The sequence below is a fragment of the Camellia sinensis genome, chromosome 1 (genome assembly GCF_055761805.1).
Source record: "Camellia sinensis isolate YWXY chromosome 1, ASM5576180v1, whole genome shotgun sequence".
In the NCBI taxonomy this organism is placed as follows: Eukaryota; Viridiplantae; Streptophyta; class Magnoliopsida; order Ericales; family Theaceae; genus Camellia; species Camellia sinensis.
Window position 1 is genome coordinate 235,040,692 of NC_138961.1, and position 12,659 is coordinate 235,053,350.

The 12,659-nt window shown below is 39.9% G+C and overlaps 1 protein-coding gene and 1 pseudogene across 2 annotated transcripts; one reads left to right on the plus strand and one right to left on the minus strand.

Annotated features, from left to right (window-relative positions):
- The first annotated feature begins 250 nt into the window (after positions 1–250).
- On the plus strand, positions 251–2,330 carry LOC114320196 (phenolic glucoside malonyltransferase 2 pseudogene; annotated as a pseudogene). Its single transcript, XR_014346220.1, has one exon. The product of XR_014346220.1 is annotated as a phenolic glucoside malonyltransferase 2 pseudogene (transcript).
- A 7,412-nt stretch (positions 2,331–9,742) lies between these two features.
- On the minus strand, positions 9,743–12,068 carry LOC114320220 (uncharacterized). The gene is made up of 4 exons (XM_082920870.1): positions 11,865–12,068; positions 10,967–11,018; positions 10,428–10,824; positions 9,743–10,307 (listed from the first exon to the last, which is right to left on the minus strand). Exons 1-4 carry the CDS (start codon positions 12,066–12,068, stop codon positions 9,743–9,745), a joined length of 1,218 nt encoding a protein of 405 aa, XP_082776996.1.
- Between the last annotated feature and the right edge of the window lie 591 nt (positions 12,069–12,659).

Genomic DNA, 12,659 nt, shown 5'->3' on the forward strand with positions numbered 1-12,659 from the left:
CTGTTTTCAAAATTCATAATCTAATAAATTTTTCACGCTCAAATCATAATTTTAAAACTCATACTCAAAATACAACTTTATTATCAAATTATAATTCTAAAATTCTACCCCATACATACTATCCAAATCCGCCCATAGAATTTCTGATTTGAATATCTCACAGTCACGTCTTTGCACGCCTAACAAATAATTTTATATACAATCCGGCTGGCCAAGATATAATTCATTGTAAACCAAGGTACATAGAAACAATGAATCATGAATATAAGTTGATAAAGAACATAGAGAGAATCGTAATTGATGAAGTCACAAACAAACAACAGTACAATAAAATAGAGAAAATTTAAGGGATCACGAAATTTTTTTTATGAAAATGATCATGAATGATTTATGATTCTTGAATTATCTTGATTAGTGTGTGGTGTTTAATCACAAAACTTTCATGATTATTTTTATGAAAAATTTTTCATGATACCTAATATTGCTGAATAAAATAACAACACTATCGGTTGCTTTGGAAAGTGGATTGAATTTTTAATTTTTTAACTACTTTAATTTAAGGTTAAAGAGTCTCGTTTAAGAATGATTTTTAATTTTTTATAAAAAAAAGAATTTAAAATAATTATTAATTAGATGTAATATTTTATTTTATTATATTAAAAAAATTATTTCAATTTTTTTATAACTAAAATAACTCTAAACCTCACCCAACCCATCTTCCGACACGAAGCCTACATATAATCAATCTGCTATTGAAAGTTCGACAAACACTGCTGATTCCCTCTTTCCTTGCTCTCTGTTTTACCTCTCATGGAAGCAACACCAAATCCAGTGAAGGTGCTTGAGGTATGCAGGGTGGCTCCACCGCCTAGCTCGCCTGACTCCGCCGTCCCAACCTCTCTTCCTCTTGTATTCTTCGACCTTTTTTGGGTGAGATTCCCTCCCGTTCAGCGCATATTCTTCTTCGAAACCTCCCATTCAACTACTACTTTTCTGGACACTGTTCTTCCCAAATTGAAGCATTCCTTGTCCCTCACACTCCAACACTACCTTGTCCTTGCCGGAAATCTGACATGGCCACCAGATTCCTATAAACCAATCATCCAATATGTTGAAGGTGATGATGCAGTTTCTCTTACCATAGCCGAATCTGAAGCTGATTTCTACCATCTTTCAAGCTACAGCTTTCGTGAAGTTAAAGAAATCCATCATTTTTTACCCCAATTCCTATCTTCTGACACGCGAGCACCGTTGATGACATTGCAAATTACTTTGTTTCCAAACAAAGGGTTTTCAATCAGTTACGCCACACACCATGCAGCACTTGACGGGAAAGCTGTAGCTCTGTTTTTGCATTCATGGGCTTCCATTTGTAGGCACGGCGAAGACTCAATTTTAACACCGGAAGAAACTCCATTCTATGACAGGTCTTTGATTAAAGACCCAGGTGATCATGAGAGAACTTACGTGAACTTGTTGAACCTCAATGGACTCAACAACAAAAGTCTCTTGATATGGGACTTGAAACCTCCAACTGATATAATGCTTGGTACATTCCAACTGACACGAGCAAACATAGAGTATATCAAGAAGAGGGTCAAAACGCAATGGCAAGAAAAGCAAAAACAAGAACCAGCAATTCATGTATCAAGCTTTACAATAGCAAGTGCCTATGTATGGGTTTCCCTAGTTAAAGCCAAAAAAATAAGCACAGGGAAAGTTCATCTCGGATTCAGTGTGGATTGCAGGGCTCGCTTGGAACCCCCTATCCCTTCAACTTATTTTGGGAACTGCGTTACAGGCCGTCTCGTGGATGCAGATTCAAATGACTTAATAGGAGAAGATGGAGTGGCCACGGCAGTTAAAGCAATATGTGAAGCTATAGAAGGTTTGAAAGATGGAGCTGTACAAGAGGTTCAATTGTCTAAAATGCTTTCTATAGACAGGAATAGATTATTTACCATCGGAGGCTCACCTCGCTTTGAGTTGTACAACACTGATTTTGGGTGGGGGAGACCGAGAAAGGTGGAGATGACATCAATTGATAAAAGTGGAGCTTTCTCTCTTTCAGATTGCAGAGATGGTAATGGTGGGCTTGAGATTGGGATAGTTTTGAAGAAACACGAGACTGAAGATTTTGCTTCTCTGTTTGCTAGTGGTCTCCAAGTCCATTAAACTTTTGTACGTCCTTGAGGCAATCATCATCATTTGTTAGTGCATATTTTTTATTTGACGGTCGTATCTTTTTCACACTATTGTGTGTGTTTTGTTTGTGTGGATTTATTTTTACCAGCTTCATGTGGAATAATGATGCTATAAATCTTCTTCAATGACCTTGCTGTGTTGTCAAGAAAATTCTATAAATTCCTCCTACATTCTTATTCGAAGCTTTTTGTACCCTTGCTTGGCGAAGGGTATTCTTCTTTCAAATCTTTTTGGGGAAATTACCCCTTAATGGAAAAATTATTACATATGGTGAAGAAGTTTATAATTTTATTTATTAATATTAATAAAATTTATTACTAATTTGTAATTATTTTTCACATTATATCTGATCTGAAATTTAAAAAAAATTGTTACATATGGTGAAAAAATTTATAATTCTAATTATTGATATTAATAAAATTTATTAATTTATAATTATTTTTCACGTTATACCTAATCTGAAATTCTCCAATTGTTTTAGGAAAATTTACCCATAAATCCCAAAATGTGAACTTATGAACCAGTTGGTCCCATTTGTAATCTACTAAACCGTTTAGTCCTGCCAATTTGTGAGGGACGTAATTACCCTCATTTGAACGTTAGTAGTCAGATCCGGCTTGTTAGGCGGAACTTGGGTATGGCTCGTGTGGGCTGCACGTGGGTAATTAGTGAGTGGATGTATGGCGTCTATCAAGTGATACATTGAGACGGTATCACAGAATTACAAAGCGCTGTAAGGGTTTTCGTTTGTGGGCTGGGTTGGTGTGTTTGGGCGTTAACACAAGGCCCACAACAAAAATTGAAAGGGCTTCAAATTGTGACTGATTGGACACACACATACCCATAACCCGTTGAATGCTAACCCATTATGTGCAGCCACATTCACACAGTCGTTTTGGTCTTCCACTCTGTACTGTATGAAACCCTACATGTGTGATTGCCAGCAATTTCGCTATTTCATTTGATCAAATACCCCGTTGCCATATTCCATTGTAGAAAGGATGTTTGGAAGGCTGATTGGATCATTATTGCTGGTGTTTTGTTTTGTTTGTCGATCGAACGGTGTGACGTTGCAAAAAGTGGAAGATAAAGGAACCGTAGTTCGCATAATCCTTCATCGGTGCTCTGACATAGTTCTTTCATGGACGGGATGGGTATGTTTCGTAACCTTGTTTTTCGAATCTGTGTTTCTTAGTGTGGTACATTGGTTTTTTGTATTTTCCCTGTGGATTTCGTGCGTTTTGTTTAGTAAGGGTTATTGTGTTTGGCTAAGTTGTTTGGGATTTTTGTGTGTGTGTTTGTTATTGGGTTTGGTTGGGTGGTTGTTTGTGCTTGTGGGGGAAGGAGCACTACAAGAAAAAGTACCTTTGGAGACTAAATTTTTAGTCGCCAACCAAAAGTTGACTTTTTACTTTCCCCGACTAATTTTTTTAGTCGCTGGTTTTGTCGCGTATAGATGGTCGGCAGAGGTATTGACGACTAAAACTTTTTTAGTCGCCAAAAAGCAGCTCTTTCGCGACCAACATTTTAGTCGCCAATAGTGATTTACACTTTTCAAAATCATACATTTAGCGACCAATCCTTTAGTCGCCAATACTCACTGAATCGCCAACTAATCCATTTAGTCGCCAAAATAAAGACTTTTGGCGGCTAATAATTTTAGTCGCCAAAGGTGCTTCTGTGAAAAAAAAAAATTACCAACTTTTTTGCTTTTTCTGAGATTCAAACCACGGACCTTCTACTTTGTACACCTTTACCAACACACTCCCTCCACTATGCCACCACAAGATCACATGAATATATATGCAATATATATTATTTATATAGTATATTGACCCGTATTAATTTAAAACTATATATATAAATATAATTATTTTTATTCAATATTAATTTATGTAAAAAATAAATTAATTATTAAAAAAAAAGGGAGCCACTTTTGGTGACTAAAGTTTTTTTTAGTCGCCAAAAACCTTAGTTTTGGCTACTACCAATAATTTAGTCGCTAAAAAAATTAATTTCTGTCTAAAAATAACCACTTTTGCCGAATAAACTCAATTTTAGTCGCCAATTGTCCACTTTTAGCTACTAAAAATCTTTTAGTAGCCAAGAACCTTTACATTTGGCTACAACATTTTTTTTTGTCGGTAAAACACCTACAATCGGCAACCAAACCATTTTTTAGTCGCCAAAGCCTATACTTTTGGCTACTAATCTTTTTTAGTCGCCAAAAACCTTCACCTTTGGCTACTAAAATTGTTTTAGTCGCTAAAACCCATGTAATCAGCGACTAATCTGATTTTTAGTCGCCAATAAGTACACATTTGGCTACTAAACTGTTTTAGTCGCCAAAAAGTGTTCACATTTGGCTACTAATTCAATTTTAGTCGCCAATTGTCCTACTTTTAGCGATGAAATTTACATTTTTGATCGCCAAAACTGCTTTTTGTTGTAGTGGAGGTTGAAGAAATTGTGTAAGGGGGACAATGTTATGGGGGACCACACGTAACTGTGAAGACAAGGGGTGGGGCCAAGTTGCGTTGTGTGTTTGTCTGTGTGTTGTGGTACTGTGTTGGCCGTAGTGGGCCATGGTTCGACTATTTGAGGGTGCGGTATGTTCTTTTTTTGGTTTTTGTTGTGGTTGTGTTTGGGTTGTTGTGTGGATGGACTTCCTAAGGGGTGTTTCTTGGGTTTAGGTGGGGATTTAGGTGGAAATAACTTTGGGATGTGGGCGTGATGGTTGGGGCCACATTTGATGGTGAACAAACAGTTGGGGTGGGGTTTTGTGTGTGGGGGAGGTTCTGTGTTTTTGTCGTAAATGTGTGACTTGTGTGGGGTTTGGTATTTGTGTTTTTCTGTGGGTTTTTTTTTTGTGTGTTTTTGTGATTTCGGTGTATGTGAGGGTCAATGCTTTCATGGTCTATGTGGGTGCTCTTTGTTGTGGTATTGTCGTATGTAATGTTATTTGCTTTGCTGGTGTGGTTGGGTGTGTTCCCATGCATTATTTTTTGTGAGTGTATATGTGGTGTTGGTGGTGGTTATTTTTTTGTTCCGTGCAAGGTTACGAAATGGTGCATGGCATGACAATGTGAGGGGGGTGTGTCTGTATGGGGTAGCTTGTTTGTGCAGTTGTTGTAAGCTTTGTTGAAATGGTTTATGTGTGGTGTTGCAGATAGCAGCATGGTACGTAGTCCGTGGACTAGATCGTGTGAGAAGCGAAGGGCTGCGGAAGCATCTGAGTCGAAGGCACAGAAAGTTGGTGTGAAAATGGAGGGACACATCCTTTCCAAGCAGACGAAAGTTGTGAATAATAGTGTGGCACATAATGTGAGTAAGGGTAATGAGTACCCACAGCGGCTGGCACACACGAGGATTAACTACCGGTCAAACGTTGCTGGTATAATCAAACTTGTTAGTTCGGTAAAACTGAGGGAGGCACATATGAATCAATTAAAGAGAACGCCATTTTGGATTATGATCGAGGCGATCCACGTCAACAAGTTGAACCACAATGAATTCAGGAAGTGTGATGATCTGATTTCGAAGATTATAAAAACGTATGATCCGCGTGATAATGCGTTCCATATTGGAGGGGCCAGTGTCAAATTTGCTAGTAGCGATGTGAGACTGATTTTTGGACTGCAATGCGGGAAGAGACGTTTGTATTTATCTCCGGGTCAACGACCAGTGACGAACTTTATTCAGCGTAGGTGTCGTGACACGTCTCGGTTGACATCAAAACTGGTGAAAAGTTTGTTTGTTGAAACTGTTAATGGTTGGACCAAGGAAGATGAGGAAGATGTGGCAAAGCTTTTGGCATTGTACATTTGTGGGAAGCTGTTTTTCGCAAACTCAGGTGAGACAATTAGTTGGGCATTTGTTCGGTATATGAACGACTTGGACACTGTGAAGATGTACGACTGGACTGGCGCAACAATGGCAGCACTGATGGGGCCAGTGAAGGAGTTTCATCGAATGCCATGGAAGGTGACAGGCTACGTGGTTACGTTGTTGGTATGTGAATGTTCAATTTAATTAGTCGTAGTAACACATATTTGTGGCAGATATATTAGTTTACTAATATTTTATTTTCTTGTTATGTGTAGTATTGGATATTAGAACATTCGACAATAATTGAGCCGCAAACGGACAACATGTTCCCCAGATTTATGAAATGGGACATTGGGAAATTGCTGAGTAAAGCTCAGGGGCTTGACCTGTCCGGCCCAGTTAATTTTCAGGTATGTGTGTTGGGTGTGGTTGTTGTTTTAAGGCTTATATTTGACTGTATGAACTTGTGTTGAGTTCTTTTTCATTCGTTATGGTAATATATTTGTGTTTGCGCAGGTTAAAGTAGACCGACTTAGGTCGTTTGAATATGAATGTGAAATGATGGGTGCGGATGTTGTTGTGTTTGAAAATGTTCAGTTATATGTGGTTGATTGTGTTGGAGGTGATGATGCTTTTGTGGATGAACTTAAAGGTGATGGCAGACACACTGAGGCTGCGATTCATACAGACAATGTGGAGTTTGGATTTGGTGATGTACGTGAGGAATGCAGTTCGTGGGAAGGGCACAAACCAGAAATGACAGTGGGGGGCAAGGGAACAGACGCGTTGCATGGTTCCACATCTGGGAAGGACAATGAGGGGGTGAATGACAGCAAAGTGAATGAATATGGCAGTGCAATTGCAATACTGGAATTAGAGAATAAAAGAAAAGATGAAATGATTGCATTGCTTGAGGAAGAAGTTGTTGGTCTGAAAAAGAAACTGGAGGCGCAAGCTGTGAACATTATAGGGGGGTTTGAGTGTGTGTTGGGAATTAAGAATGAAGAGGTGGGCAAGTTGAAGAAAGAAAAAATCGAATAGCGGAGGAGTGTATTGGTGCTTGAGGATCAACTCACTGATCGTGATGTGCATGTGATGACGCAAGCTTTCAGGGATGTGGAGGTGCGGGGTGACGGCGTTGGTGGTAGTGTTGCAGGGGTTAGGGTTGGAGGTCAAGTTGTGTACGATGTGTCGCCGATTAGAGCTGGTATGGGGGGTGCGAATATGTGTAGCGAGGCTGTGGGTCCGAATGTTGGATGCGTATTTGTTGATTCTGATGGTGAGCAATGTGGGAGAAATGTTGATGGCATTGTGAATGTGGATCTGTCTGATGCGGATAAGGGGGTAATTGTTTCTGGGGGGAAAACATCTTTTGTTCGTAACATTAAAAACAAAGTTAGACAGGAACGAAAATTGCCGGATTTCGAGTACCCCATCTTACATGGGCGTAGTAAGAAGTCAGTTGCAGACAGTTATCGTGTGGTGTGAGATGATGATTGTGTTAAGAGTGACGGAGTTGTTGATGTGGATGCTGTGGTCGTAAAGGGCAATAAGTGGTCCGGGTTTGATATAAACAACAGGTTGGGGGTGTGGAAAATGATGACAGTGGAAGAAAAGTGTAGAATCAAGCAAGGTTATGATAGGCATGGTGATCGGTACGTATGTTTTTTTTTAGATTTGTTAGAACTTGTTGTCATGTAATTCTTTCTGGGAACTGATAATTGTTGGTGTGTTTAGGGCGATCATGTGGGAGGATGGTGAAGTTGGTGTGGTGGTGGACTTTAGTGATGTGAAGAACCTCATACGACAGAGTAGCATTTGTGGAAATGTGAGATTGTATTTTTTTTGAAGAATAAATGTTTTCCATTCATATGTGGGTAATGAACTCATATGGGGTAGCATACGAAGCATAGGTGTTATGCGAATAGAAAATGTTTATTTTTTTTTTTTTTTGTTTGTGGGCAGGTGATTGATGCTTATGTTGAGTTGTTTAAAAGTGAGCATCTGAGGATGTATGGCGATGACGAGTTGGCGGATAAGTCTTATTTTTTTAATAGTGGGTGTTTGGTGAGTTGTGATATTATGAAGTGCACCGTGTTTGTGTTGTGTGACTGTGTGGTATGTTGATGGTTTCTATGTTTTGCAGGATATGGTGAAAAACGATGATGTACGTGCTATGGAGAAGTTTGTTCATACAAATGTGTCTGCTGTGAGTGATTGTCAGTTCATCCACTTCCCAATGTGTCACGATGGGTATTGGACGCTTGTGGTGTATGATACGGAAGATGGGACTTGGAAACATTACAATCCGATGAGGCAGCGTGGAGACAGAACTGATGTACATCACAATGTGGCGACACTGCTGGTATGCTTTGTGACATTTATGTTTTGCATTTGTTTTGTGATTATGTGATCCTTTCGTGTGTTATGTTTTTCAAGAATGTTTAATTGGGGTGTGTTAATTATTGCAGAAAGAACGTGTGACTAATGTGATGAAGTAGACTCTGCATGAATTTGGGTTAGATGAGCAAAGCATACTGGCAAATTTCAACAGCTCACTGGAAGCTGTGATCAAGTGTCCACAGCAAAAACTTGGGACGTAAGTTAATTGTGTTTGCGTTTCGTTTGGGGTGTCTGTAATGCGTAAGGTTGTGGGTACCGCGGGTTTGGCTGCTGACATGTAATTTTTTTTGTTTTTGCAGGCTCGATTGTGGGGTCATTGTGTGTGCTATTATATGACAGTATGTGCTTCGGTGTGACGTCGAACATTCGTTGCAAGGAACTAATTACATCATACTACGTGCAAATATGGTTAAGGCGTTTGTGAACGATCCAGCACGTGGTTTGAAAGACTAGAAGCATGGTTATTAGGATGTAGGTATTTTTTTATTTATTTTTGACATCGTTGGAACAGAAGCATGATGATTAGTATGATACACTGTTTGGTGGGTCATTGGTTTTTTTGGCAGACATCAGTATGGTAACTGTTGGAGTGTGGGTTTTTGAAATGTAATTAAAATGGTGATGCTATAATTTGTTTTTGTTGGAAAGGTATGGTTTTATTTGACACGTGAAAATGTTTTGTTTTCGAATGGTACGTTTTCTGTTTGTTTATGTGTGGTGGTGCATGTTATGTATGCTGTTGATTAGAACATATCGCGCAGGTGAATGTATGGCGATGTTAAAGTGTAATGTGTTTTTTGGTGTGGGGGTTGGATGTAAGGTGAAAGTTGGTTCGTATGTTGTGGGTGCGAGTATTGTGATGAAAGCTGTGTAATGTTGACAACATGCGCGATCCTTATTGAAGTCGTGACGCTGTAATGTTTACGTATGACATGTTAACATGTTAACTATTTGAACATGTTAACAGCATCCACACAATAAGTTTGATAAAATATAACAATACTTTTGAAACAAACAAAATGTAATAAGTTGAAAAGTTATTCATGGTAACGGGGTATCAATTGTTCACCCGGTACTTATAAATTGGAAGCTGTGAAATGTTTGCAGTAAAGTTGTCTGTCATACAAGACTACGTTATGGGTGTGGCATACCCAATTATTTAGGTAGAAAACAATTACAGTGAAACTAAAGTATGAAATTTGGATATCTGTCACTATGTGTGTGAAGCTAAATTGGTTCCTTGCACGTTGTGCGGTTGTGGTGACCCATGCGTTGACACCGGCTGCATCGAATTTGTTGCATTTCTTCACCTTGGGAAAGAATTCTTTTTTTGTTTGGGTCGGCTTGGTGGTCGTTTGACTGACGGTGGGTGTATGACAAAATCATCAGGATTGAATGCTGGTTTCTCAACAGTTGGAATGGGTTGTATGTTATGTTGGTATGAGTTCCGGTAAGCATTCCCGTAGTAAAATTCAGCCACTAAATCGTACAGGTCGAGTTCGCTATTTCGGATAGCAACAACTGCGTGAGAGCATGGAAATCCATTGATTTGCCACTTGAAACAGGAACATGTACGTTTGTCAACGTTAACCATGACGGATGGGAAAGAGTGGACCTCGAACACTGTATCGGTGGATTGGCTGACAAGCCATGCTCTGCCTTTATTGTATGCTTTGACCAATCGAGCTTCCATTTTTGGGCAAATAACACCGGGCCACGCTTGTGCTTTTATTTTGCGTTTCGCCATTTGACGCATAATCTTAACTCGAATGCTGTCAACCAGTTGAGTAATTGGTAGGTGGCGTGTTTCCCGTATCCACGAGTTAAATGATTCAACGGCATTGGAACTCATCTCACCGTATCGTGAACCGCTGGTATTGGAAAAGTACAATTTTAGTGGGGACATACGCAAATGGCATGAAAATGTGATAAGTATAAACATGTGAGGTGCAGTATAAACGAAAAGGAAAAAGAAAGACTGAAATACATACCGGAAGTAAGCATTAGCCCAAAATTGAAGGGGTAAGTCTTTTAAGAATGCGGGAACAACCTTTCTTCCGCATTTCGTAAATTCCTCGGCGCATTGCGTGAATGAAGCCACAGTGGGTGCGTAAGCACAAGCCCGAAATTTTGTCAACATTCCAGCCCTGTATGAAGTGTTGACATATCGTAACTTATGTTGCAAGTTACGTTGCAAATGTTGTAGACAAAATGCGTGAAGGGCTGTGGGAAATGTGATGGGTATTGATTCCAATAATCCTGCATGTCGGTCAGATACGAATGTAAAGGTCCTGTGACTGTTGACAACATTTGCGAGATGTCCCAAGAACCATGCCCAGTTTGCGGTGTTTTCTGAATCGACAATTGCGATGGCTATAGGGAAGAGACCTAGAAAGGGTTGTTATGAGTTAGGTTTGCAAATATGTTGGTGGTGTGTTGGTGAGACCAATTAACATGTGAGTGAGTCAATGTACACTGTAATTATTATTGTACAAAATTAATGATTTGTGTCAAGGGTGTGTAACAGTACCTTGATTGCCATCTTTCGCAGTAGCGGCTAGCAAGTGTCCTTTGAATTTTCCCTTCAAAAAAGTCCCATCTAGGAATAGTAATGGCCGGCAATGATTGAACCCATCGATACATGCTTTGAATGATATGAAATACCTTATGAAATGGTTGTTGTGTTCATCACAATCAATATTGACGTAACTTCCAGGGTTGTTTTCAACGACAACGGAACTGTACCAGCGCAATTGGTCGAACGAAATGGAGTGTGCACCAAACATCTCCCCCCGAGCTTTTTCAACACCTAACCATGCAACCCGGTAGCTAACCTCTAATCCATAATCTTTTTTGAGGTCATAGACAACATCTATGGGTCGCGTGAGTGGCTTGTCACAGACCCGATTTGAAATAACATCAGACACTAAATCTGAACAAGCCCTGGGGTTTTTTGGGGTCCGAACAGCTACGCCATAGATGTGCTCCTTATTCCACTTGCGAAGGTAGAAAAATCCGTTGGCATGCAAAACGCGTGCGTGTACCGACCACATGCATCCCTTCGATTCCCTCATCATGCATACAGTTGTGATCCGCACAGAATCGTTTTTGACATATTTAAAACGGAAGCCACATTCGACAGCATACTTGCGAAGAACACTTCGGAATTCATCCGCTCCACCTTCAAAAATTTGGCCAATACGTTGAATCCCGTTAGCCCATTAGGCAGACAAAAACACCTTGTCAACATGAGGGCAGAATTTTGCCAACAAATCATCTTCATCGTCCAAGTCTGACTCGTCAAACACATCGGTCGGCTGACAATGAGCTATTTATAATTGGGTGTTTGCATGGTGACCGTCTTCTGCACGTCGTACTTCAATTAATACATCAATGCATTGCAATTGAAAAGACCGTGCAAGACACACCATGTTCGCCACATCAACATTGTTCTGCAATATGAAATTGTTGTAACCGGGCATCTTGAAGTAGAAACATGCGTCGGCAGGGGTGAGCCCTTCAAACTTGTCACACACACCACTGACTACGTCGTCAAATCGAAATGGGACTTGCAAATTAATAGCAACATTCACATTACTGTAACAACATATTAGCATAATTCCATTGCCCATCTTCCTGCGAATGCGAACATATGATTCATGAGGGGGATAGGAACAAAAAATAAAACTAAAGAACACTAAGAAACAGAGCAACACACACACTTTAAAAGTTGACTCCCCACCCACAGTACGTCACATGTCCCGACGTTTCCCAAACAGAGCACATCCCATCAGGAAAACGTGACACTTCAGAACTTAGGGTAACACCAACGAACTAAGAAACAGGGCAACACACACACTTTAAAATATGACTCCCCATCCACAGTACGTCACATGTCCCTACGTTACCCAAACAGAGCACATCTCATCAAGAAAACGTGACACTTCAGAACTTGGGGTAACACCAACGAAAAGAAAAAGACCACTAGCACACCACACACCATTTAAAACGACGCCTCTGAAACGCATGCCCCTCTGTTCCCCAGACAGAATGAAGTCCCACAAACACCCAACAAACCAGACACACTGCAGAACCATGATCGGCCAACATACAGAAACCACTCACAAACGTGAAACATGAAAAAAACACAGAACACAATGTAAATAACTACAATCCATATGAAAGGTAAACGACCCAAGGAAAAGTAAGCATACCAGGTAGAG